The sequence below is a fragment of the Acanthaster planci genome, linkage group LG10 (genome assembly GCF_054643075.1).
Source record: "Acanthaster planci isolate LZ-2023a linkage group LG10, COTS_SCS, whole genome shotgun sequence".
Taxonomy (NCBI): Eukaryota; Metazoa; Echinodermata; class Asteroidea; order Valvatida; family Acanthasteridae; genus Acanthaster; species Acanthaster planci.
This window is the reverse complement of record NC_141786.1, coordinates 585,563-608,256: the sequence shown is the minus strand read 5'-3', so window position 1 is coordinate 608,256 and position 22,694 is coordinate 585,563. Positions and strand designations below refer to the sequence as shown.

The following is a 22,694-nucleotide window of genomic DNA, read 5'->3' as shown; positions in this document are numbered from 1 at the left end:
GTTATTTTCAGGCATTGAATTCTGAAAATTGTGCTCTAAGCCATGTTAAACTTTTTTCCAGACTATATTGGTGTAGCGGCGTTACTTGTAATAATTTGTCTAATTTTCAACCATTTATATCAAGACCTTTACGACAAACTCCGTCCTGGGTGGATGTAATATCTTATTTAGGTTTAGGAGCCCCATTAACATCCAGCAATCGATACCACTGATACACAAAACCACATAGATGTCAGGATACAAGAAACGATAACAGAAAGACTGAAACACAGTAATTCTTTTGCTTTTGCGAAAAAACAGCTAGTCAAGCATTAGGCTTATAAATATTATGCATTTAATTTGTTGCCAAAGATGCACACTGGTATCAGTTTTTTCAGAATCATTAAAAGGAACATGGTGGCCAACGAGTATGCAAATTAAAACCATAAACATTTGCTCATTAGTGCTTACCTTTTATTATTGTTATTCAATTGGATAGTTTGTTATTGATCTCAGCAACAATATTGAACCCCGTATGATCCAAAAAAGAAAATAAAAACCCTATTGACAGTATACAAGGAATGAAAAGGCCGCAGTTATAATTACCACATAAGAGATAATTTGTAAGCCAGCGTTGTCTTTCCTTATTTCTAATTGTTAAATTTTACAGTACAGAAGAAGAAGGCCTCTCAACAATGTGTCCTGTCCTCAACATGTATTTCGAAATGATGAACGCTGCCTGTATGTGTTTTGTGTCTTGCTGAAGACCTTTCTCTTGGGCTAACGGTACACGTAAATGCATGTATAATTCGAACTTAAATAAACCAGTCGAACAAAAACAAAACACTACAGTTGAGCACCATAGACAGAGACAACAAAACACTTGTGTAATAACCAGCATCAAACAGTTTTGGATACTAATTGCCACAACTAAATACAGCCTGAGGAAATTTCCAGTTTTCAATTCCTACTTTTCAAAACAAAACCTGTTGTTTAACGGCAGGAAAATCCCATTTTCAGTTGCATATGGTAATGTTAGCAGCAGGTTTTTCAAATGACTGGTCCTTGAATAGGACTAGAGTGCATATTAGACACTTTTTATATGAGAGAGGTTTTTAAGTGTTGGTTAGTTTAAAGAGGTACATAAGCCTACAGTCAAAACCATTAATGTTGGTCTCTGATAACTTGAAAATTTTAAAAAGTGCAGGGTACTCTAAAAATATTAATATTACAATACCTTGGGGAATTTTGACTCCTACTTAGTTCAATTAATGCTTTATGTATGTATGAACTTTAAGAGCGATGTGAATTTAAGAATTTGAAAACTAATGCCCCTAGGAGCAAGTGCTCGAAGGGAGGCATTACTTGTTTGGCTTACATGATTTACAAGACGCCACACTTATGAAAACAACATCTTGTCTGTTGAAATGTGAGTTTAAAAGTTTGATTGCTCAAATTCGCTCTCAAAAGGGAGAATTTCAGTGTACAGGTCCCCATTTGAGGGTTCAGTATTTTTGTGATTTATTTTCCATGGACAGTGATTTTTACATTTTTCCTGCATAAACGATAGGCAGAGACGAATCTGAATTCTTAGTTTCTTCAATACCCAATTGCAAGATAACATTAAATGGGACTTGGTGTCCCGAAGTGTGGCAGGAATAGGTACCTGCCTCTTAGTGGAAATGTCAACAAAAAGAAGAAACAAATCCGAGGAATAAAAACTGGGAATAAACATCATCATTTGCTTAGAAACATTCCTGTCGAGTGCCTACCCATCCCCCTAGTTTCTTCCTAAGAATATATTATTTTCCTGTGTAGGACCATATTTCAGTTATTTAATTCAAAGTGACATTGGAAGCTTAAAGTAATTATTCTTTGACCGTCTCATCATAGTCACAGTTACTTATATAAAAGTCTATTTCGGGAATATGTTTGCATCACGTCTACAACAGTTATGATTATCCGACAACTATAAAAGGGTTTGGGTTCCACTCTTACATCTGATGTGTTCAAAATGCGAACAAGTCACCATACCACTTACTACTCTACCGGCTGCTGAATTTTGTGCGATATGACTGCGATGATATGAAGAGCATTTTTAGATCGTTGGTAAAACAGGGAGCACTAATAATAATTAACTAATAAAAAGTGCTACCCATTTAAACCCTCTGGGCTTGGCGTTTACATTCGATGTTACGGATCTGATTCCACTGACTTTTATCAGGTTACTGATTACATATGTGGTCTCCATCCTATAATTTGCCTACTAACTGCAGCCACCATGGAAACAATAATAGTATGGAAATCCGACAGCTTCATAGGAGTCTGCACAATAATATGAGAAGTAAATAAACGCTTACCTTTCTTCTTTGTGATTTCCTGCCTGTTCTTCTATATCATTTCAAATGTTATTAAAACAGCACAATTTTGAAACAAAACTGAATTTTTGAACGCATGATTGCTGTGTTGCAAAAAAAAATATGCGGCGTCTATGATTTTACCCCCACCAAAAACCCGTTTAATTAATTTCCTGGAGGATTATTTGCCAACGGAACAGGCATAACAACAAAGTACTAGTTATGAAATAATTTATGAAAAAATTTGTTCCTGTTTCAGGAGTATTGGCAGTGACGATTACCAGCGAGCCTTTGGTCACCATTGGTGATGAAGCAACGGTAACTTGTTGGTTTGCTGGCATGTTTAGCTACATTCGATGGAGCAGAAGCTCAACTGACGTCATTGATGTGACAAATACAAACGCCATCCTAGAGTACAGAATACACTCTGTCGTCTATGCCGCAGGCGTAGATAGCAATCACTACAACTTCGAGGTGTCTAGTGGCAGATATATCTTAACAGTGAAGTCTGTTACTTTGAATGATGGAGGCAAATATTGGTGTGAGATCGTTGAACTTCCGCCTAATCCGTACACGGACGATGTTGCTTTTACAGCTTTTGAAATTCGGGGTGAGATTTTAAATAAAAAGGCTTACACTTCCAAAAGTGTGAAACAGGTGAACACGTTTGTAAAAGGATTTAAACACATCCCTGAAAGAAATTTGCATGTTCATTTTTATTTTTATGAAATAGAAATAAAGTTTATGACAAGTTCAAGCATGAACAAAAGGTCTGTTTCCTTATAAACCAGTAATATAAATCAGTAACGTATCCCTCGAAAGAATCATTCGCACATATCAAATCATTAACGTACAATTGTTGTATATTTTTATCAATATACGTCAAAATTCTACCCCAACAACCTATCATTTTTAGAACACATTTCTCTTGTTTAAATCAGGGAATCTTTTAGATTTGTTGTTTCAAATTGGATGTAAACTTGTCTTATTATTACTTTCTTATTTTGTGTGTATTAGTGCCACCAAGTTCTATCACAGTCACCTATGATTATGTGCAATACAACGACGGAGCTGTCTTCTCCGTGGTTACTGGGAATGATCGTCACTTCACCTGCTCCACACCAGGTGTTAAACCTGCAGCTACCTTTAGCTTCAAGTTGTTGAATGTGAACACGACAGAGGAGCTTCAAGGGACTGTACTGAATTCTTCAAACGTTCAGGACAACAGATTGGTGGACAGCTCATTTTTTACCACTGTCGATGTCACCGACATTCCAGCAACACTGCAGCTGTCGTGTGATGCAAATAATAAACCAGATGGGTTGAATGAGGCAGGGATTGGAGCCATTGTCACGATTGAGGTTAAAGGTAGGTATGCTTACAGAGACGTTGCATGAATTGTGGAAAATGTTCCCTTCCAATGCACGTAGGCCCTATGGTGTTTACAAAACTTTGTTTTATGATAATACAGCGCAGTATTTCCACAGACACAACAAACCAAATGTTACTTCAGTATTTTACACGAAAATAACAAAATGAAGTATTTCTTGCTGAAAGCGAATAGATGCAATGAGGCATTAATTCAGGCAGACTCTTTGCAATACGATATATACACAAGGGAATTGAGGCCAAATGTTGCAGAGCATGCGATCAAAAGCATGAGCCATCATGATACAGCTAAAGTGCAAAGAGCCGTGTGGTGCGTCTGCTTATCTTTGCTTTATTCCATCTTACTAAATTTTTCATGAGGCCTATCAACATGTTTCTCCTAACTAGAACTTGCAACTAGAACCTCCGTAACCATTTTAGAGTTTGCAATCGTCTTCAGGTTCGACTAAGAGGTCAACCTTTAGTTGAGCTCTTGTTTTCGATTCAGTCACAAGTAAAACTGTTTGAACAAATCAAGCCTACAATTCCAGAAAGCTATGAGATAATCGATACATTTATGAAGTAACAAACATTTTACTTTGCAGGCATACAGCAGACATTAGCATTTCAATAATATATGTACGTAAGAAATCAACCAAAGGTCCTTTATTCAAACTGACTCATCTTGAACAGAAACTTTCCCAAATGGAGATAAAATGCTTGCTATAAAAAAAACCAACGTCGGTTACGGTTGTTGGGGTTCATTTTGCAAGGAGTACGTTTTCCTTACACAAAATAATGCATTGCTTTCGAACATGTATTTCAGTTCCACCAAAGACGTCACAAATTGCAATATCTGATGCCGATGGTCAGGATCTCGTCGATGGAACAGCAATTGTTGAGCAAGGGAGGGGGCACATGTTTACGTGTGTAGTTCAAGGGTCCCGACCCGCTGCCGAAGTCAGGTGGTTCCTTGGTGGGGTACCGCAACTCTTAGAGGTTGAAAGTAGTGTCGATCGAAATGCCAGTAATGACTTGTATGACACCAGCAGCAACTGGACATTCATCCCTACCAGAAACCAACATGGGTTGGAGGTAAGGTGCGAAGCAAGCACAGCCGATTCGGTGGATCCACTGCCACACACCGTGATCAAGTTGGACGTCTACGGTATGGTTTGTGCTTTTGTTTTCTTGGCACCTGCTTGTGCTTTTGTTTTCTTGCTTGTCTCAAAGAATGCATCTCTGAAACCTGTATTTATGCATTGTGTGGCTCTCTGATTCATGGCCAACCACATTATGTACAGATTATATTCTTGTTTCACAGCAAAATGTCCAAAGCTTCCAATCCTATTTTATGTCATCCCTTGAGTTTGTATGCCAAGCCATTCTGAAAATTCAACAATAAAATTCGTCGCAAGCAGACAAATTGCAAACAGCTACAGCACGTATTTCCATCATTTACTTCGAACTTTGGAATATGTTTCTCCACCGAATTCACCTTTAATCTCCAACCACTATCATGTATCGTGTATTAATATCACGCATAGTTAATGATTAATAAAGGTTTAAAGGTAAAAATTAGTGTTAAACGATTAGATATTCCACAGATTAGATTGACATCAGGACCAATAATTTCTTTTTGTTTATTTTTCAATCAGAAGACTTTGATTTTTTTTTTCAGGACCACCTGGGTTCCCCACAATAACAGGCGACAAGAACATGGTTGAAGATATGACAACTACATTAACATGCACGGCAGACGGTGGATATCCAGATGACTGGAACCTGGTCTGGTACAACAGAAATGCTGCCTTCAACATGAGCACGACCACAGTGTCGAATTCGACTAATGGTCGATTTATGTTTACCAGTGTGTTGCTGTTGACGCCCAATAGAGCTGACAACGAAATGAACATCACGTGTTTTGCGAAGAGAGGTTCATGGAGTGGTGATGAATCAAGTGTTTGGGGACCTGTCAATGTTCGATGTGAGTCATGTGGTTGGGCAATTCAATGAAATTAAAAGACGAACAAAAATTATGCATGGACCAATTTCAAAGTACTGCAACAAACTGATTTTCAGCAAAATGTAGCGTCAATTTTCACAGACACAGAATGCATCATCACAAATGTGATTTTCAAAGTTAAAAGGCATTGAATTTTGATTTGTGGGCGACAAAAGTAGCACCAGTGAGAAGGCGCGGAACCAGGGATGTTTCCATTTAGGTCAGACCAGGGATGTTTTTAGTGTCTTACTTTCGCTGACAAGCGGAAACCATGATGAAACATGACAAACATTACTTTAGCTATGTTTTCTCCCCCCCCTTTTGGCCTTTTTCTTGTCTTGGGGTTTCCACCAACCCTACCCCCGTGATCGCACCTGCAAAGGTTTTTGTCACAAAGGTTGGTAAGATATTCCTTCCAAGCATAGCTGTATTCCATCTTAACCATATGATTTATCGATCACAGCCAAAAAGCTATGTATCTGCGAATCATTTTCTCTCCTGTTTTCCAGTTTGTACATCCAACGTTCGTGTGACAGACTGTCCATTCGTAGCTGTAGCAGGATTAGATCTGACGCTCAGCTGTGTATCTGAGACTAGTAACCCACCCACAACACTTGTCTGGTTAACAGACAATGACAGCAATCTCACAAGCCCTTCAAATCAATCGAATTACTCTGTTGGAGGATATGGCGGAACAGTCACATCACAGACATACACGACAGGTATCCTGAGCGTAAGCAACAGTGGCGATGTGTTGCAGTGTTGTGCTACAAACTCTGCATTAGACTACTGTTCTCAGAACGTCTGCGACTCGTGCGCCCTCAACGTTCAGTGTATGTAGTTGTTCAGTGTTTGTCCTGTAGTCAAAGTAATTGATGTCATTACCGTTCCCTGACAAGAAAATATTTTCAAAAATGTGGCGTGTATTCAATTTATGCTTCAGGCTTTGGGCAAGTATTGACTGCTCTGGAAAGGGAACCCTGAAATGCTTACTGGTCTCTATATTTTCTTTTGTTTGTTTTTGTGTTTTCTCTTATTTCACAGTACCAGCCGCTCTGACGGTTACCAGTGAACCATGGGTTACAATTAGAACCGATACAACACTTGCCTGCTTTGGTACTGAGATTGACTCCAGAACACTGAATTCCCTCACATGGCTACGGAGTCAAGTTAATAATTCAGATGTCCACAGTGCAACCCAGCTCGTAAAATACACGAGAGGAAATCTTGAGTTCGCTGATGGTATCGATAGCAACCATTATGAGTTTCAAACATCAAATGGCATCTTCACACTGACCATAAAGTCCGTGTCCCTGGAGGACGATGGTAAATATTGGTGTGACATCATCGAGTCCCCTCCAAATCCTGCAACAGAGGATACAGCATACGGTGTTCTCCGGACAAGAGGTAGTTACGTTTTGTGACAATGTGACTTTTTGAAATATGAAATATTCATATAAGTACCTTAACTAAACATAAGAACGACTGTGTTGTTAATGTTGGATACTTCCTCATACACATGTAACAAGTAGTCAGTGATTTGTGTATCTTACTCTCTTCCAAACACTTTTTTCATAATTAATTGCAGTTCCCCCCACTTGGGTTGAAATCACATATGACGGTGTTACGTACAGCGCCCTGGACACCGTCTCCGTTGTAGCTGGAACAAACCATATGTTCTCCTGTTGGGTTCCTGGTGTCAAACCAGAGGCCAACATCACTTTGACTCTCAGTGAAGGCAACAAAACCAAACAGCTTCTCGGGAACCAAACATACCGTCCAAACAGTGATGACAGTAGGCTGATGGATAGCTGTAACACGGTGTATATGTCCATTGCACAGAGCCCGGCTAAATCCCAATTGACATGCAGTGCTACTAACACACAAGATGGATCAACGAATCCTGACGTTTATGTCATTGTCAAACTCTCAATCAAAGGTATTTTGCCTTTGATTTTAAAAAGTTTAAAATTAATTATGTATTATGAATCGCCCGCTCCGTTGAAAGTTTTGGAGAGGTCATTCATAATTATGTCAATAAATCAAGCAAGGTACCACTTCACTAGTAGTTTAAAAGATGACAAGAAGTTTCCCAAAATCAACGGAAATTTGGTTATTTAAAACGTCTAAGTGAGGTCATTACCAGCCCATGACTTAAATTCTATTTCTGATGTCAAGTCTACTCAACAAACTAGTATTATTACATACATTTCTGCCCAACAAAGAAGACATAGGAAGAATAAACTCGACGATACAAGCAATAAAATGATATCAACATGAAATTTGTATTAGAAGGGACTCAGTTATCTCGTTTGATTGAAGAGTGCATCTTTGTATCATAATGATCATTCACATTTAAATACGAATGCCTTGCTGTGTGCAACAGTTCCACCAGGATTTCCCATGCTGTATGATATCACCGGTCCACTTAACACGGGGACGACGGTGTTGGTAAACCAGGGTGAAACATTCAACTTTACGTGCGAAGTACTAGGTACCAGACCAGCTGCATCTCTTGACTGGTATCTAAATGGCGTCAGGCAACTTGCTACGAACCAAACTACGACCTTGGATGATGCCACTGAACTATTTGATACTATGGGTGTTTGGACATTTATACCTGGGAGAGCAGATCACAAGCAGGAAGTAAAGTGTGAAGGGACGACAGCAGAATCACAAGTACCATTTCCAGCTGCAGTTGTCACCCTGGATGTCTATGGTATGATTGCATCTCAAGCAACAATATCAAACAAACTATATGCTTGAACTTGATAAGGGTGAAGGAAAGTTACGTTTAATGATGTTTCTTGCTCCGTACAAAACAACATCGTATATACATCCCGTTAGTTTCAGATGTCATCTTTGTAAAGTTAAAAGAAAATTAAACAAGCATAACACAAATAAGCAAACAGGTAGACTCCTTTTGGGTGACCAATTACGTTTAGCAAATCACATTGTATTACTCCGGTCTTTTGGGTGGCCTACCTCATACCCTAGAGGTGAAAAAATTTGTCACTGTATTGTGTGACTTATGCACGATGTTTTATTCTACGAGTGAAGTCGTAGGACTTTGAAAGGGAGATGCTTTCTTTAGTCTTTCCTTTTAAACAAGTCTAAATATCTTTCATGCTTACCATGAGCCTCCAGATAATTAATTATATCACTTAACAGATAAAATGAACACATTTTTTTCTTTGCCTTGACCTTAGGGCCGCCAGACTCACCGACGATAACTGGCAACACACCGCTGATCGAGGGAGTCAACACCCTTCTGACATGCTCAGCTGACATGGGGTATCCTAATGATTGGATTTTGGTGTGGTACACGGGTGAAATACTTCAAAATAATACCATTACCGTGGCAACATCTTCAAGTGATCGCTACAAGTTTCAGAGTACATTGGATTTTACACCAGAGAGAGATCTCAATGGCAAGTCCATCAAGTGTTCAGCCAAAAGAGGATCACTGACCACTGGTCCAGATGGTGGCATAGGTCCAGTAGCGGTTCAGTGTAAGCGATGATTTGAATTATTCCCGTATTAGTTTGTGTCAAACAAGCTCGTAGACACTGGTATTTTGGCCTTTGCCGTGGAACTTGTGAGATACAGCAGTTACTCTAACTTTACCAAACAATTGCTAATGAGTTCAGTGCTTTTGCTTGATTTCAGTTTGTGCTTGGACTGTGAGTATCGTTAAATATCCCCTCGCAGTGTTAGAAGGCAGTGCAGCGTCGCTTACCTGTACTTCGGAAAGTAGCAATCCAGCTGCTACACTGATATGGTCAAAGGATGGTATTACCCTGCCAACCTTCACCGATCACGTGGTGACCGACGGTGAGTATGGTGGCAAGGTGACATCGCTTACCATCAACATTGAGGCTCTGACAAGACAAAACAACGGGGAAGTGTTACAATGCTGTATCAACTCATACGAGTTGGCTTGCCCAGACACTGTATGCGCGAACTACACACTGAATGTCCTTTGTGAGTACATTTGTCAATCTTTTCGTTTTACTTCATTCAAGCCAATGTTTTGTCAGCCCTCACTCGATCAATGCTTAACAACACCGGTTCAGGCGCGGTCAAGTTGCCTTTAAGTAAATAAAACCCATCACCGTTTGAGCGGCGAATGAATTGCTTGAATAGCTCTTTACTCAAAATGAAATTTTCTTTACAGTATTATTTTGTAATACCTCTGGAATTCAACCTGTCAACTTGTAATAGATTCTTCTGACGGTAATTTATCCTTTCTCCAAGGGTCCAGCTTTTGTATATATATAATGCATTAAGCAACTTCAATCTAACCTCATCAGATGTTTAAATCCCTCAGATGTCCCAATGTTCATCTTGCCCGTAATGCCTTCTAGTCAAACCGTCAACGAAGGTGACAACATGACCCTTACATGTATTGCAGACGCTAACCCGAAGCCCAACGGCTTCATTATCTGGGAGAAGTTTAAAGATGGAAAATGGACGCAGGTAGACGTTGAAGATGGAGAAACCGCTGACGGCTGTAGTAACCTGAATTTGAATGTCATAGCACGACACCAGGCTGGACGATACAGATGTAAAGCAGACAATGGTTTGCATCAGGACGAATACAGGAAATACTCATCGTCAATGACTGTCATTGTTTACTGTGAGTTTACTTTTATATTGTTGGTACTGACTTTTGAAGACACGATTTCCTTTACTTAAACAAAAGGAAATGCATATTTATAAACGGCATCCAAAGTTGAATGACCTCAATTTTATTTTAATGAGTTCTATTCCGTTTTCGAAGCTGTAGTAAAACCAATGATAATGTAGATTTTGGTAAAGCTAAACATTAATCCGTATAGGAAAAGAGTTTAGAGATCAAGTCCAGCAATTTAGTTTAATTTTTTTTCTATTGAAATTGTTTTTGCAATAATAATAACAACACTCAGTATATCACTTCCACTTAATCTACAGACGAGGCCCGTATCTCAATGAAGACACCCAATCACCTGGTTATCAAAAACGGAACAGACGCCATGATGTCGTGTACAGCATCAGGCAATCCTGCACCTACCATAGAGTGGTTTAGTCCAAGTAATGCATCGATAACCAATGGCACTGATCTGAAGAAGTTCCTGCTGGAATCTTCCACTAGCGCCGGGAATCAGCTAGGCGGTTTTGAGGTTTCCAGTGTTTTGACGATCAAAGCACTGATTCATCAATTTGACTATGGAACGTACACCTGTACAACCTCGAACGGAGTTGGGCAAGATGATTCGCTGAAATTGACCATCACTGACACGAGTAAGAAACCAGAACAAATTTTGCAATTGATGACATCTGGTAATGATAACTTACCTAACTTTTACATTTCTTATCAATTCCTAATATATTCATATATTTGAGTCTTCATTAAACGTTTGCTAGAAAGATTAGCACTTGTGAGGTAATCTGACAAGTTGACCGTTTGTGACAAGAAAACAATATTAATAAGATTACCAAATAAGATTCTGATTACAGTAGAGCTATTACATTGAAAGTGCTTTCCAAAAGCATCCTTTACACCCGAAAGTTGCAAGCACCTACATAGGCAGTTGGTTTTCTGTGAACAATTTAGGAATACCTGACAAGCCAACCAATGTCGAGGTAGTTGGTAGAACCTCAAGCTCCCTAGTTATCAGATGGAGGCCGGCCTATGATGGAGGGGAAGATCAGACGTTCCTTATCACTCATATAAAGACATCTGAGTCTCCATTCTTGGAGGTATACAGTGGACAGGTGGATGGAGACCGGAGTTCCTTCACCATTGTAGGGCTGGAATCGTCTACTGAGTATGAAATCAGAGTCTACGGTGAAAATTCAGTTGGTAGGAATGAAGACTACGGACATACAACAGGAAACACATTGAGTAAGTGAAAAATACCGCGTCAGAGATCGAATGCTTAAACGGAAATAAGGACTTTAAATAGACAGATTTCAAATATAACATTTGAAAAACAACTTGTGTGCAGTTTTTGATAAATAATAGGTATACAGTTGGAGTATAATCATTTTACTTTTTTTGTTTCAGAACTTATTGTTACCGAAATACCATCCACAGAAAAATCCTGTAAGTAGAGGGCATTTTTTTCTTTCAAGTCAGCAATGAAAACATTTCATTTTACCAATTCATCCATCATCTGTTTGAGAATTTTGATGTCAAACGTGGAAAAGAACGTGTTGCCCTTCTAGTAATGACTACAGTTTTTTGTGTAAAAGCAAAAAATGGCTGTCAACTTTATTAGCTTGAGCTGGGAATAATCTAAAGCGGTGATGCTGGCATGGACCTTAAACATTCTTACGGCATTTCCAATTTCCATATTTTTTGAAACCTAAATCCATTTAACGGAACATTTCAGTTTCCTTCTTGTTTCCATTTTTAGCTAACGTCAACATTGGTGGTATAGCAGGTGGTGCTATCCTTTGCTTTGGTATTCTGGTGTTACTTTTTGTGCTCGAAATTTTTCTGAGACGAAGAACACTGAAGAAGCGAGCGGAAGGTACTTAGACATTTTAAACAGTTTAATTTGGTTCTTTTTAACTTTTTTAACTGCTTCTGTGCAGTCAGGTGGAACGAGGATGCAGCTGGTGGATCCACCTGGGTACTGATGCATGTCCCTTCTGGACACCTCAACATCAAGAAACAAAATGCTGCCACTCCTCTCTTGTTCCATGGTGAATTTGATGCTGCTGGATGATGGCAGCCTTGCCCGGAGGGTTTATTGCAAGCCCACCCACACCGACCGGTACCTCAATAGCGCCTCCTTCCACCACCCCAAGATCAAGTCACCGGCCAACAGAGCCCTAATTCGCCGAGCCTACAACATCTGCGACCAAGAGCACCTACACGAGAAACGCTACCACATCTTCACGGCACTCCAACGCAACAGATGCCAGCCCAAGTAGATCAAGACTCAATACCCAAGATCAAGTACCCCCGGCCGTAGGGTCCCCTATACCCAAAGCCAACTAGATAAGGCCCCTAGTTCGGTCACTCACCCCTACCTCCCACCACATCCAACGAATCCTGAGCAAGCACAACATCAAGGTGTTCCACACAGCTCCCCTCAACATCCACGGGATGCTGGCTTCCTATAAGGACAGGCAAGATCCACACTGCCGACCAGGTGTGTTCAAGATCCTCTGCCAGTGTGGCAAAGTGTACATCGGAGAGACTGGAAGGGACCTCCCTACCAGGATCAAAGAACACAAAGCCCATGGCAGGAAGGGGGACTATGAGAAATCAGCCATCATCAAGCATCCCCACGCCGAAGACCACACCATCAAGTGGGAAGAAGCCCACCTTGTCGCTAGCATCGAACAGTGGTACCCAAGACGCACTAGAGAAGCCTTGGAAATCTCCAAACACCCAACCGTGCCTCAAGACATCGGCTTCTCCATCAGCGACATCTGGCAGCCCCTGCTCACCTCCCGGTCCAATGGGTCCTCTATACCCTAGCCCCCCCATGGGTCTCCTATACCCAGGCAACCTTCCCCCACCACAGCCCATGACCAACTGCCATGCATCAGTACCCAGGTAGATCCACCAGCTGCATCCTCGTTCCACCTGACTACACAGTAGGATCCGTCACACTCCAGTACTCCCAATCAGCTTATAAGCCCGACTCTATATCGGCATCTCTTCAGTCTCCTGACGACGGGCAGAGAATACTGTCCGAAACGTTAAGTTCCTCACGGTTCTTTTCAGAACGATACAGACTTAAAAAAGGATCGTATCCTTGCATGGTGCTACCGCAAACTTTCCACTTTAGTTGTCTGTCACCATGAATAGCTTGAAATCCCATCAATCGTAACCTCTGCAAACATTTTTGACAAGAATTATCCTGTTGTCTTATTTCAGAGAAGTTGGAAGCAGCGAAAAAATCATTAAACTGGTAAGACTCTGCAAGGGTAACTGAAAGCGTTGAAGAGAGTCGCATTTACTCTGCCAATCTGTGCTGGGTGGTTCCGTGCTTTTGTTTGTTACTCATTACCTCTTTCACCGACTAATTTTTATATGAAGCAGACAATTATTCCAGAGCTAAATGATTTTTGTTAATTCCCTTTCTGTACTCAAAGCAAACAGCTAACCCAGGAGACTGCTTTCACTTACGTTGAAGCAAATGTTATAAATGTTCTGATTAAATGCAGAATGCTTGTTAGATTATTATAACAATTTTTGTTTTTATCTTGGACAGTGGCTATGAGATCCCCAGGAAGACATTAGAGGAAACTTCTTACAATATAATTGAAGGTGAGCAGAGTCTTCAAGAACTGACTATGTGTTTCATTTGAGATAAAAGATAAAACTGTTTCGTGTAAGTGAATGAATGAGTCCAATGCACTATTGTTAGAAACCAAGTTCAGCCATTCCAACAAGGAGCAAGAGAGTTCCATCAACAGTGATACCTCAGAGTGGGAAGACGATTTTCAACTTGATGATCAATCGACGGGTAGCAAAGACGATGACAACCTTCCGCCCAAACAAAATCATTCAGACGGACCCAGTGTGTACCAAGATATCTCAGGTAACATAGTAAACATTGGTAAAATACGTTAATGAAACACGTACTTCAACACTACAAGTGATGATGGAATCAATCAACTTTGTAAAACATTGGTGGATTAGACCGAATCAGTGCATGATTACATATACCATTGTCATCTAGATCAATTTGTATCGAAGGAATTCCTATGCGAATGCTTTCGACAAACATAAGGTACTATTGAAAATTATTCGTTTTAAATCACTAAAACTTTCATTGTCATTTGTCAAAGGTCTAATTGACAAAAAATCGGGAGTCAAGGAACAAATTATTAAAAAGACTTACCGTTTTGAAAAAAATACTTCTAAGGTGTATTTTTATTGTTTCAGAATTTCGCAAGCTACCGTCTAATGGGTGAGTTTTTCATGTGAAAGCCTCTCAGGAAGCCGTTACTTCGATTTAAAATGAGAGAGTTGGACGTTTTATTTTTGATCATTGTTGACAGAAAATGAAGGGACTTAATCATTTCATCATTGTTATTTGCATCAGTAGTTCTCTTGTCAAAGGCGTAACCAGAGTTGTGAGCGGGCTGACAAGTAGTGTTTGTGGATTAGTAGCCTTATGGAACATACGTCCTTACATATTACGTTGCTGAAACTTAAATATTGATGTGACAGTCAGTCCAATTTTTCCTCCACCCCTTCAATGACATTAATTTATCATTTTTTTCTGAAATCAGTCCAGAGCTTGCTTTACCGACATTGCGAGAGAGTTGTCTGGAACAAAATATCTACCAGTCAATCTCAGGTAAAATTATGAGACTTTAAACTTGATCCAGTCATTTCCTCTATGGCATATGTGAACACCGTTGTTTAATGCAGTGGCCCTCAATATGGTGAACATCAATTGTCCAACTTATTTTTATCACACATAAAATAGAAATAAAGCAAATGAATAGTTTCCATTGAGGCCAATTGATTTTCTTTCTTAAAATCTCCAAAGAACGAGAAACTCCCCAGTATGGCAATGTGGCCCATCCTGATAAAGCTTTTCCCAGGGGAAATCTGAAAATCATCAAAGAGCTTGGCCGGGGAACCTTCAGTCGGGTGTTACTTGCTGATGCAGATGGTATTGTTGACGGGGCGAAGGTCACGTTGGTCGCCGTCAAAACAGTCCATGGTATGTTTCGATTGTGCTGTTTCTCTGTTCCTGCATAAGGAGACAATATTTTGTCAAAGGCATAAAGGGAAAATGAGATTCCTAAATTACAAGACTGCTCAACACAAGAATAAAAAGAATATGAATGGATCTGAGCAGACTACTTCTTCCATAAAGCTCAACTGAATTGAACACATTATATGATTTGATGATGTCAGTCAACCTTTTGTTGTAACATTGACTTTATTAGAAAACAGAGAAAATTTCAAGCGTGTAAAGTAAAAAGCACTCCAAATTAGTTCAAGATATTCCAGTTTCGTGTTGATTGTTACCAATTTGCATAGGGGAGGCGACTGATGCTGACAAGGCGGCAATGTTGAAGGAGCTGAATGTGATGAAAACTCTGCCAGATCATCCGAATATAATTCAACTGCTCGGTTACTGCACAGATCAAGGTAAATTGCCAAATAACCTGTTCTGGAATAACCTGACGGTTCAGGAGAAGAGGAGTTAGATTCATGAAATTGATTAATTTTGGTTCTTGTTTTACTATAAACAAATTTTGTAGCCTCCAAAGACTGTGACTTTTTTTTCATTCCATCATGTATGGCAGACCCTCCCTACATCATCTTGGAGTTCTTAGCAAAGGGAAACCTAAAGGACTTCCTACACTACAGTCGAAGTCAGTGTGGATTGATGTATGGTAATTTGCGTGGCTTAAGCAAATCACTGTCACCCAAACATTTCCTGAAGTTTGCAAAGGATGTTGCCGATGGTATGGAATTCATAGCCTCACAACAGGTAATGACTGAGTAAGGGGAACCGAATGACATTGACGAAATTTAAAAGTGATCAAGGGTGGACCCAGAACCATGCTTATGAGCAGGGGCAAACGTTTATGGTGGGATGAAACATTTGGAAGTTTCAACTGACTCTTTCTTGCCTTTTCGGGTTGAAGCTACGTGGGCTTTTCACTTGATTTCAGTAGGAAGAAAAAATTAAAACAGACCAAACAGTTCGTTTTTTTTGTCGTTAAGTCTCAAGATGGTGGCTTTCTAGAGCAGGGGCATGGCTCTCACTCCCCTCGTGATCAACTTTAATAAATAGTGGCTTCCAGCCCCTTAGCACCACATTTCCAAATTAAAAAGATAACTGTTGGTGTAGTGATCATTGCTCCTGAAGACCAGACAAGAGGACAGTTTGTAGAACAATTCCATTGTTTACAACAAGGTGTCAAAGTGAAATTTCATTCTGTCAATATCAAATAACTAGTCATTGACAGAAGATGACAAAAATAAATAGATACCCATTATAAACATTGTTAGCTGCCATTGAATCAATGATAAGTGAGTGCATCTATTTATTTAGTGTATCCATAGGGACCTGGCTGCCCGCAACGTACTTGTGGCAGACGACTTGACTTGTAAAGTGGCTGATTTCGGACTCGCTCGGGACATCATGAACACCAGGCTGTATGAGAGACGATCAGCAGTACGATGGTTTTAGTTTTGAACTTAATTGTATTTTACTCTGCATTTGGAGATTGAATGTATGTGCAGATGTTTTCCTCAACAGGGAGGAGTTAGTAAATGATTAAGAATACACACCTTTTTTGAGATATACTTAGAGGGAAGCCATCTTTCGTATGATGGTTTTATACAGAAGATTATCAGGTAACAATTTATAGATTTACAGCCAGTTGCCTCGAGAAAAATAGATACCAGATGCAAATATATCGTCTGACACCGGCAATCAATTGCAAGTGAGTGTCAATGAAAACTGGAAAATAAATCAACAATTTCGGTTACACGAATTATCACGCAGTAGTCAATGCACACAAATGAGATCACTTCCTGAACGACCGACTTGGTATGTTGGTGACGATATCAGAAACCACTGTCACCACATTACACCTTTGACTCCCTCAATTTAATTAGTATAACTAGTTCCTTTACTTAACATTTTTTAGTGTCAACTACCTCTCCGCTGGATGGCCTTAGAGACAATTATTGATGACGTGTACACAACAGAGAGTGATGTATGGTCTTTTGGTGTGCTTTTATGGGAAATTGTGACTTTTGGTAAGGATATGCACTGTTAAATGGAAGTTAAAATTAAGACCTGACAACTTTGAACTTCGACTGGTTGATAACCATGGAAAGGCTAAAGGACCGCTTTAAGTAGGCTTTTCACCCAGTTTGATTTCTTATATTGCCGGTCACAGTGTTATTAATTTCGTCTAAGTTCTTGGATGGTTTTATTTCTATAGGCGCCCGCCCGTATCCTAATATGCACCACACGACCATGATCGCAGAGCTACAGAAAGGCTATCGTATGCCCAAACCACTACACTGCACGACCAAATTGTGAGTAAACCGTTCAATGGTTTGGACAAGTGTGGGGGGGGAACAGAATACCTCCGTGTAATGTCACTGTGAATTGGATCTTCCAACTCTGCCAGACGAATTCCGTCTTTAGAATTATTTAAGCACAGTCATTAAATTGCCAACACTTTTTTCCATTGCCCATAGTCTTCTACAATCAGTATTCAACCAACAGCTAGATCTTCATTTTCTGTTGGAGAGAAAGATTTGTGGAAGTTTTTATGTAAAACATAAGCACCCCTCTGTTATAAATTATTTTTGAAGGAATCTGCATGCAAACTCTTCGGTGTTCCAGGATTTTTTTCCTTGTTTATTCTTCAGGTATCGCATGATGCTGAAATGCTGGCGTATGGGTCCCGAGAGACGTCCTACTTTTACTCAGATCAGTGACAAGTTAAAGAAACTCCTACGAGAGAGAAAAGTACAAGCTCATCTATTTTTTAAAATTTAATCATGGTCGCATGAGGCTATTTACATCTGCTCCATTTATTATAGAATACCTGAGACAGATTTGCCACTCATTATATTCGGTCTTTAATGATTGATAAAGCGCCCTCTCGCAGAGACACAAACCATTAAGATGCTACTGAAGTAAAGTTGGTGAACAGCGTCGGAATTTATTCATAATTTTGTATTTACTAGTTTTTTAAATTTAATGGGATAGTTATTATCTTGATGGGTCTTAAACATAGGTTTAATAAGACCAGCCCAGGAAGATGTCTGAATAAGACTAATGCTTCGGCCAACTCCCTGAATGAAGTTGCTCTTTGCGTCAGCCATGCATACCGCATTGACTATACATTTTTGTTCTTTTCTTCAGGAATGCATTTCAATGAGAGACTTTGTGGAGCATATTTATGAGGTCACGGTCCCACATGGCGATCATGAAAAGGTTTGAATGTACATCGCCAGTCCACCTTTGATGTGGAACTGCTCTTCTGAGGATGTCATCATAAAATCAAAAACTAGAAACCAAAAAGGTGTGATGTCTTAAAAATACTTCACCCAGAACTTTACATTAGATTGATATTAGCTTTAAATTTTCACTTGACACAAAAACGCTTTTCACTCAATACGAGAAAGTAGTTAAAATTACTGAAATTTCATAAGATAACTGATGATTCTTTGGAATACATGATTTCAAATTAAACACAATGAAACGGCAGTTCAAGTCAACAGTTATTATTCCGTTCATTCTGAAAGCTCCTTCGATTTTCTTGACGTTCTACTTTTTAGAAAGTTGGATTTTATGTTTTAAGAAGTCCGTGCTGTTTTTTGGGCAAAATGTGCTAAACATCTCAGTGGTTGTGTGCGCTTATAACTGTATTTGGCGAACCCAAGGCGGGTCTACTGTATTATGTAAAATGGAATTTGAGGGTGGATATCGCAGGGCAGTAGTACTTCTTTTCTTCTCTAAAAATCAAATAAAATTATTAACCATGACCTGATCGTTGTGCCCGTCGGTTTCACAGATATTTCACCGATTGTTCGTTTTTGAAAAAGTTCAATATTTGTCACTTGAACCAGTGTGTAGGGTTGACTGAAAAGGAATACTGAGGGTTTCATTAATTTATAAAATGTATTTGTCACTCATCTGGGGATTTGAGGAGCCATTGTAGTTATTTATTAGACACTATAAGTAGAACTCAACATATGGGCTATTACCTGTGGCCATGCAATCTTTGAAAAAAAAAACATTGCCTCAAGAAGCAAACATTCTACACTTAGACCAATCATATGATACCACAAAATGCCTTGATATCACACATTATATTCAATTAGAATTTGGGAGACTCGTTATGGTTTTTGTCAAAAGATAAGTGATTTATAAATCCTGTTTATGGAGTCTTTTGTGGAAATTGTTAATTCATGTTTATGGAGTATTTATATAGAAATTATTGAGGTAAATTTAGCAATCATTAGAGATTTGTTTCCCCTTTTTTTGCAAACCCCACTCTTGAATGTAGTGAACTATTCAAAACCAAATTTTAATGGATAATAGTACGTACACTACAATGTTATGTAAATTAAGTATGTTTCAGTGACTTTGGTTCAAGGCACACCCATGTGTGTGTGCTGACAGGCACTACCATTGCAGTTTGAGTGGTGAAAAAATGGGTAGTCCACCTGTGTGGTGAGGTACAAAACACTGAGTGTATTGTACCTAGGGCCTGACCCTAAAAAAAAAAACAGTTTGGAAAACTGTCTTTTTTTCCCTGAGGGGAATCAAAAGTCTTGTAGGTTCTGAGTAAACCATTTGCTTCTGTGTGGACAAGTCGCAACTACTTGACGGTTCTAGGTGAACCAGCCACTCCATCGGATTGAGGGGACACAGGCCTTTAAATAGGGTTCTCACGGACATTGTAGAATTTGCGGGAACATGTGCCCCTTCGGTAGCTTGGAGATTGACCCCTGCCCTGGGATTCATTGGCTCCTGAGTCAAAGTTTTCACTGACCCAGGGAACTGGCAACAACCTGGACATCTGTCAAGGGCATGCAAGCTCAAAGGGCGTGGCCATCACTGTCACCTTTGGATTGATGGATATGTGGTTCCTGAAGGGACCTGAATAATTGACGGGTCGGGTTGTAATTTTTTTCTTGTATGGTCGTGGGGTGTACAATTAGGATTTTAATTAATAAAAACCCTCCGATGCACCGACTTGCTATTTTACTGATCATGGACCCATGTCCGTCAGTGAGTTTGATCGACTTAAAATCATGCCCCCAGCCCCAAAGACCCTTTAATGGCATACAGTTTATTTAAAGGAGTCCCTGGGTGTCTGCCAATGCCTACCAATAAAAGAAACCGACAAGTAACATGCCAGAATAAGGTCACAGTACCTTTTTATCCAGGGGGGGATCAAGTCAACAAAAATGTGACACCTCCCGACACAACATGAAACAACTCAGACAGCTGCCTAGACAGCTCAGAGACACATCAGAGAGACTAACAATTGGTATATGGCAGGCTCTGGCCTTTGTGTAAAAAATCCCAGAGAGAGTGCAGAGAGATTAGTATGTATTCCTACTGGACGTAGCAAGAGGCTGGCTCTGGTGAAACTGATACCAGCCAAGGGGAAATCCCTACCAAGGCGACTAAACTAGGTTTAGCACCGGGAGAGGTAGGATTAGAAGTAGGGTCTTCGCATTTGGCCGTAAAAAAAATAATTAAAACAAAAATTTAAAAATGACCTTCATTTGACGGAGGGCGCTCTACTCAAGTTAATTACAATTTTATGCACATAGGGATACTGCCAGTGCTTAAGGAAACTGGTGAAATCAGCACAATAATGTAATAATAGGAATCTAAAAAATAATTACATTTTGTGAAATTACAGAAAAGGTTAACAATTTATTAATTTGTTAGGTTTCTTTTAGCCCCAAGCTTGTCTGCCTACTACCGTACTGTTTAGAAGACTTTTCACTGTTGGTCTACTATGGGGAAAATGGACCCTACATTGTAAAATTGTATGTGAGGTACTATGTGTCAGACACACGCATTTAAATGTTGTAAATATGTTGGCTAGGCTTTGTTTTTCATTTTTCAAATTCCTTTTCTTTTTGCTATAAATCGTTTGTTTTTGATTCAATTATGTTCAGTTTTGCTCTTGGAAAGATATATCATATTTATAGAAACACTTTTGGCTACGTATACGTTGCAAATCCTGGATATTGGGACCAAAACACTTACATTAAAGCTATCTCTAGGGCAACATTTTAATCAGTTACAACAATAAGCTGATTTTTTACAAAGGTTGTATATGATAATGGCAACGGACTGCTAATAAAAAGAGCTGAATTTCAAAGGCAATCAATCAATCCTAACATTGAGGGAGATATTTCAAAGATGGATTTGCGCCGGGGAGATGTAAATTTAGTTTCGATGTTTTTGCTCTGCCCGACGTGTATTTTTAAAAGAGTACGCATGTTGGTTCTTTTCACAAGCCTTCGGGGGGATACACTGAGCATACAGTGTTAGAAATACGCTTTGTAAAGGCAACAAATCCAGACTTAATTAACCGAGGGAGATGTTAAACGGATAGATATACATAGCTATTGTCAATTGGAAAGTTATGAGCCCGATTATCATGCACGGTGTCGCTTTTTTCTACTTTTAAATTAATGCTGATGAACCCTTGTAATGTTGGGTGAATAGTTACTCTAATTTTCCACTGTAGTTATTTATAGTGTGTAAAACACATGTGTGCTCTGTTGGAAAATAATCGATATGGTAATTATCAGCCACTTTGTATTTAAAAGTAATGGTTACTAGCTGTTATACTTTTACAATAGTTTAAAAATTAGGCTTCATTTCCACCAGTTTTCTTGCTTTTAAGGTGGATAGTTATCAAAAAGCAATCCACTGTTGAAAAACGAAATTAGATACGGTTTGTTTAGTTTCAAATACGTTTTAGCAAGGTGTTGGCCTTTGCTAAAGAGTTAAAAATACACTCCTACTTCAGTTATGCTAGAAGATTACGTTATTTGCCTTGTTAAAAGATCATTATTTACCAGACGTGAAATCAATACCTTATTTCGGCATGTAGATGGATTTCGTAGTAAATATTAAATTCGGAAACTGTTAAATTGGAAGCCATTATAACACCATCGGTGTATGTGATATAAATAATCAAGCTCAAAACACTGCACTTATATACAGAATAAAATACAGCAATATTATCATGCCAAGTATGCTTGTTGTGTTCAGTTTTCTATAACTTCAATTTAAAACGACACAGAGTTCATGTTTAAATCTTACGCGTTTATTCTAGTTATAACTTGAGGGCCTGAATAGAAATATTTCCGAGCATATATTAAACTTTTTTTCATGCAAGGCTGAACTACTTTTCTGTTGCAGGATGGACTACACTTTAATAATCTCGAAAGAGGGCGCCAATTCTCATGATATGAAGGTATTTGCATTTTACCTAGATCTAGA

At 39.2% G+C, this 22,694-nt stretch overlaps 2 protein-coding genes across 7 annotated transcripts in view; one reads left to right on the top strand and one right to left on the bottom strand.

Annotated features, from left to right (window-relative positions):
- The window catches only part of LOC110988943 (uncharacterized), a 32,505-nt gene extending 10,061 nt beyond the window's left edge, over nucleotides 1–22,444 (top strand). Inside the window, exons 2-29 of one of the 5 annotated variants that reach the window (XM_087142015.1) lie at nucleotides 2,596–2,946; nucleotides 3,354–3,704; nucleotides 4,531–4,872; nucleotides 5,386–5,691; nucleotides 6,219–6,542; nucleotides 6,754–7,116; nucleotides 7,298–7,648; nucleotides 8,096–8,428; nucleotides 8,919–9,221; nucleotides 9,379–9,693; nucleotides 10,124–10,348; nucleotides 10,663–11,031; nucleotides 11,306–11,596; nucleotides 11,759–11,797; nucleotides 12,111–12,227; nucleotides 13,589–13,622; nucleotides 13,926–13,981; nucleotides 14,082–14,255; nucleotides 14,603–14,627; nucleotides 14,953–15,020; nucleotides 15,216–15,392; nucleotides 15,716–15,826; nucleotides 15,985–16,172; nucleotides 16,740–16,862; nucleotides 17,341–17,452; nucleotides 17,641–17,737; nucleotides 18,077–18,176; nucleotides 18,576–22,444. In XM_087142015.1, coding sequence (XP_086998141.1) covers nucleotides 2,596–2,946; nucleotides 3,354–3,704; nucleotides 4,531–4,872; nucleotides 5,386–5,691; nucleotides 6,219–6,542; nucleotides 6,754–7,116; nucleotides 7,298–7,648; nucleotides 8,096–8,428; nucleotides 8,919–9,221; nucleotides 9,379–9,693; nucleotides 10,124–10,348; nucleotides 10,663–11,031; nucleotides 11,306–11,596; nucleotides 11,759–11,797; nucleotides 12,111–12,227; nucleotides 13,589–13,622; nucleotides 13,926–13,981; nucleotides 14,082–14,255; nucleotides 14,603–14,627; nucleotides 14,953–15,020; nucleotides 15,216–15,392; nucleotides 15,716–15,826; nucleotides 15,985–16,172; nucleotides 16,740–16,862; nucleotides 17,341–17,452; nucleotides 17,641–17,737; nucleotides 18,077–18,176; nucleotides 18,576–18,653 — 5,723 coding nt within the window. In that variant the 3' untranslated portion in view covers nucleotides 18,654–22,444. Of the gene's footprint in view, nucleotides 1–2,595; nucleotides 2,947–3,353; nucleotides 3,705–4,530; nucleotides 4,873–5,385; nucleotides 5,692–6,218; nucleotides 6,543–6,753; nucleotides 7,117–7,297; nucleotides 7,649–8,095; nucleotides 8,429–8,918; nucleotides 9,222–9,378; nucleotides 9,694–10,039; nucleotides 10,349–10,662; nucleotides 11,032–11,305; nucleotides 11,597–11,758; nucleotides 11,798–12,110; nucleotides 12,228–13,588; nucleotides 13,623–13,925; nucleotides 13,982–14,081; nucleotides 14,256–14,602; nucleotides 14,628–14,952; nucleotides 15,021–15,215; nucleotides 15,393–15,715; nucleotides 15,827–15,984; nucleotides 16,173–16,739; nucleotides 16,863–17,340; nucleotides 17,453–17,640; nucleotides 17,738–18,076; nucleotides 18,177–18,575 lie in introns of those variants that run through there. The other 4 variants (XM_087142014.1, XM_087142013.1, XM_022252940.2 and 1 more) reach the window with 4 other exon arrangements.
- LOC110990617 (uncharacterized) overlaps nucleotides 1–22,694 on the bottom strand; it is a 271,293-nt gene that overhangs the window by 29,423 nt on the left and 219,176 nt on the right. The window lies entirely within an intron of this gene.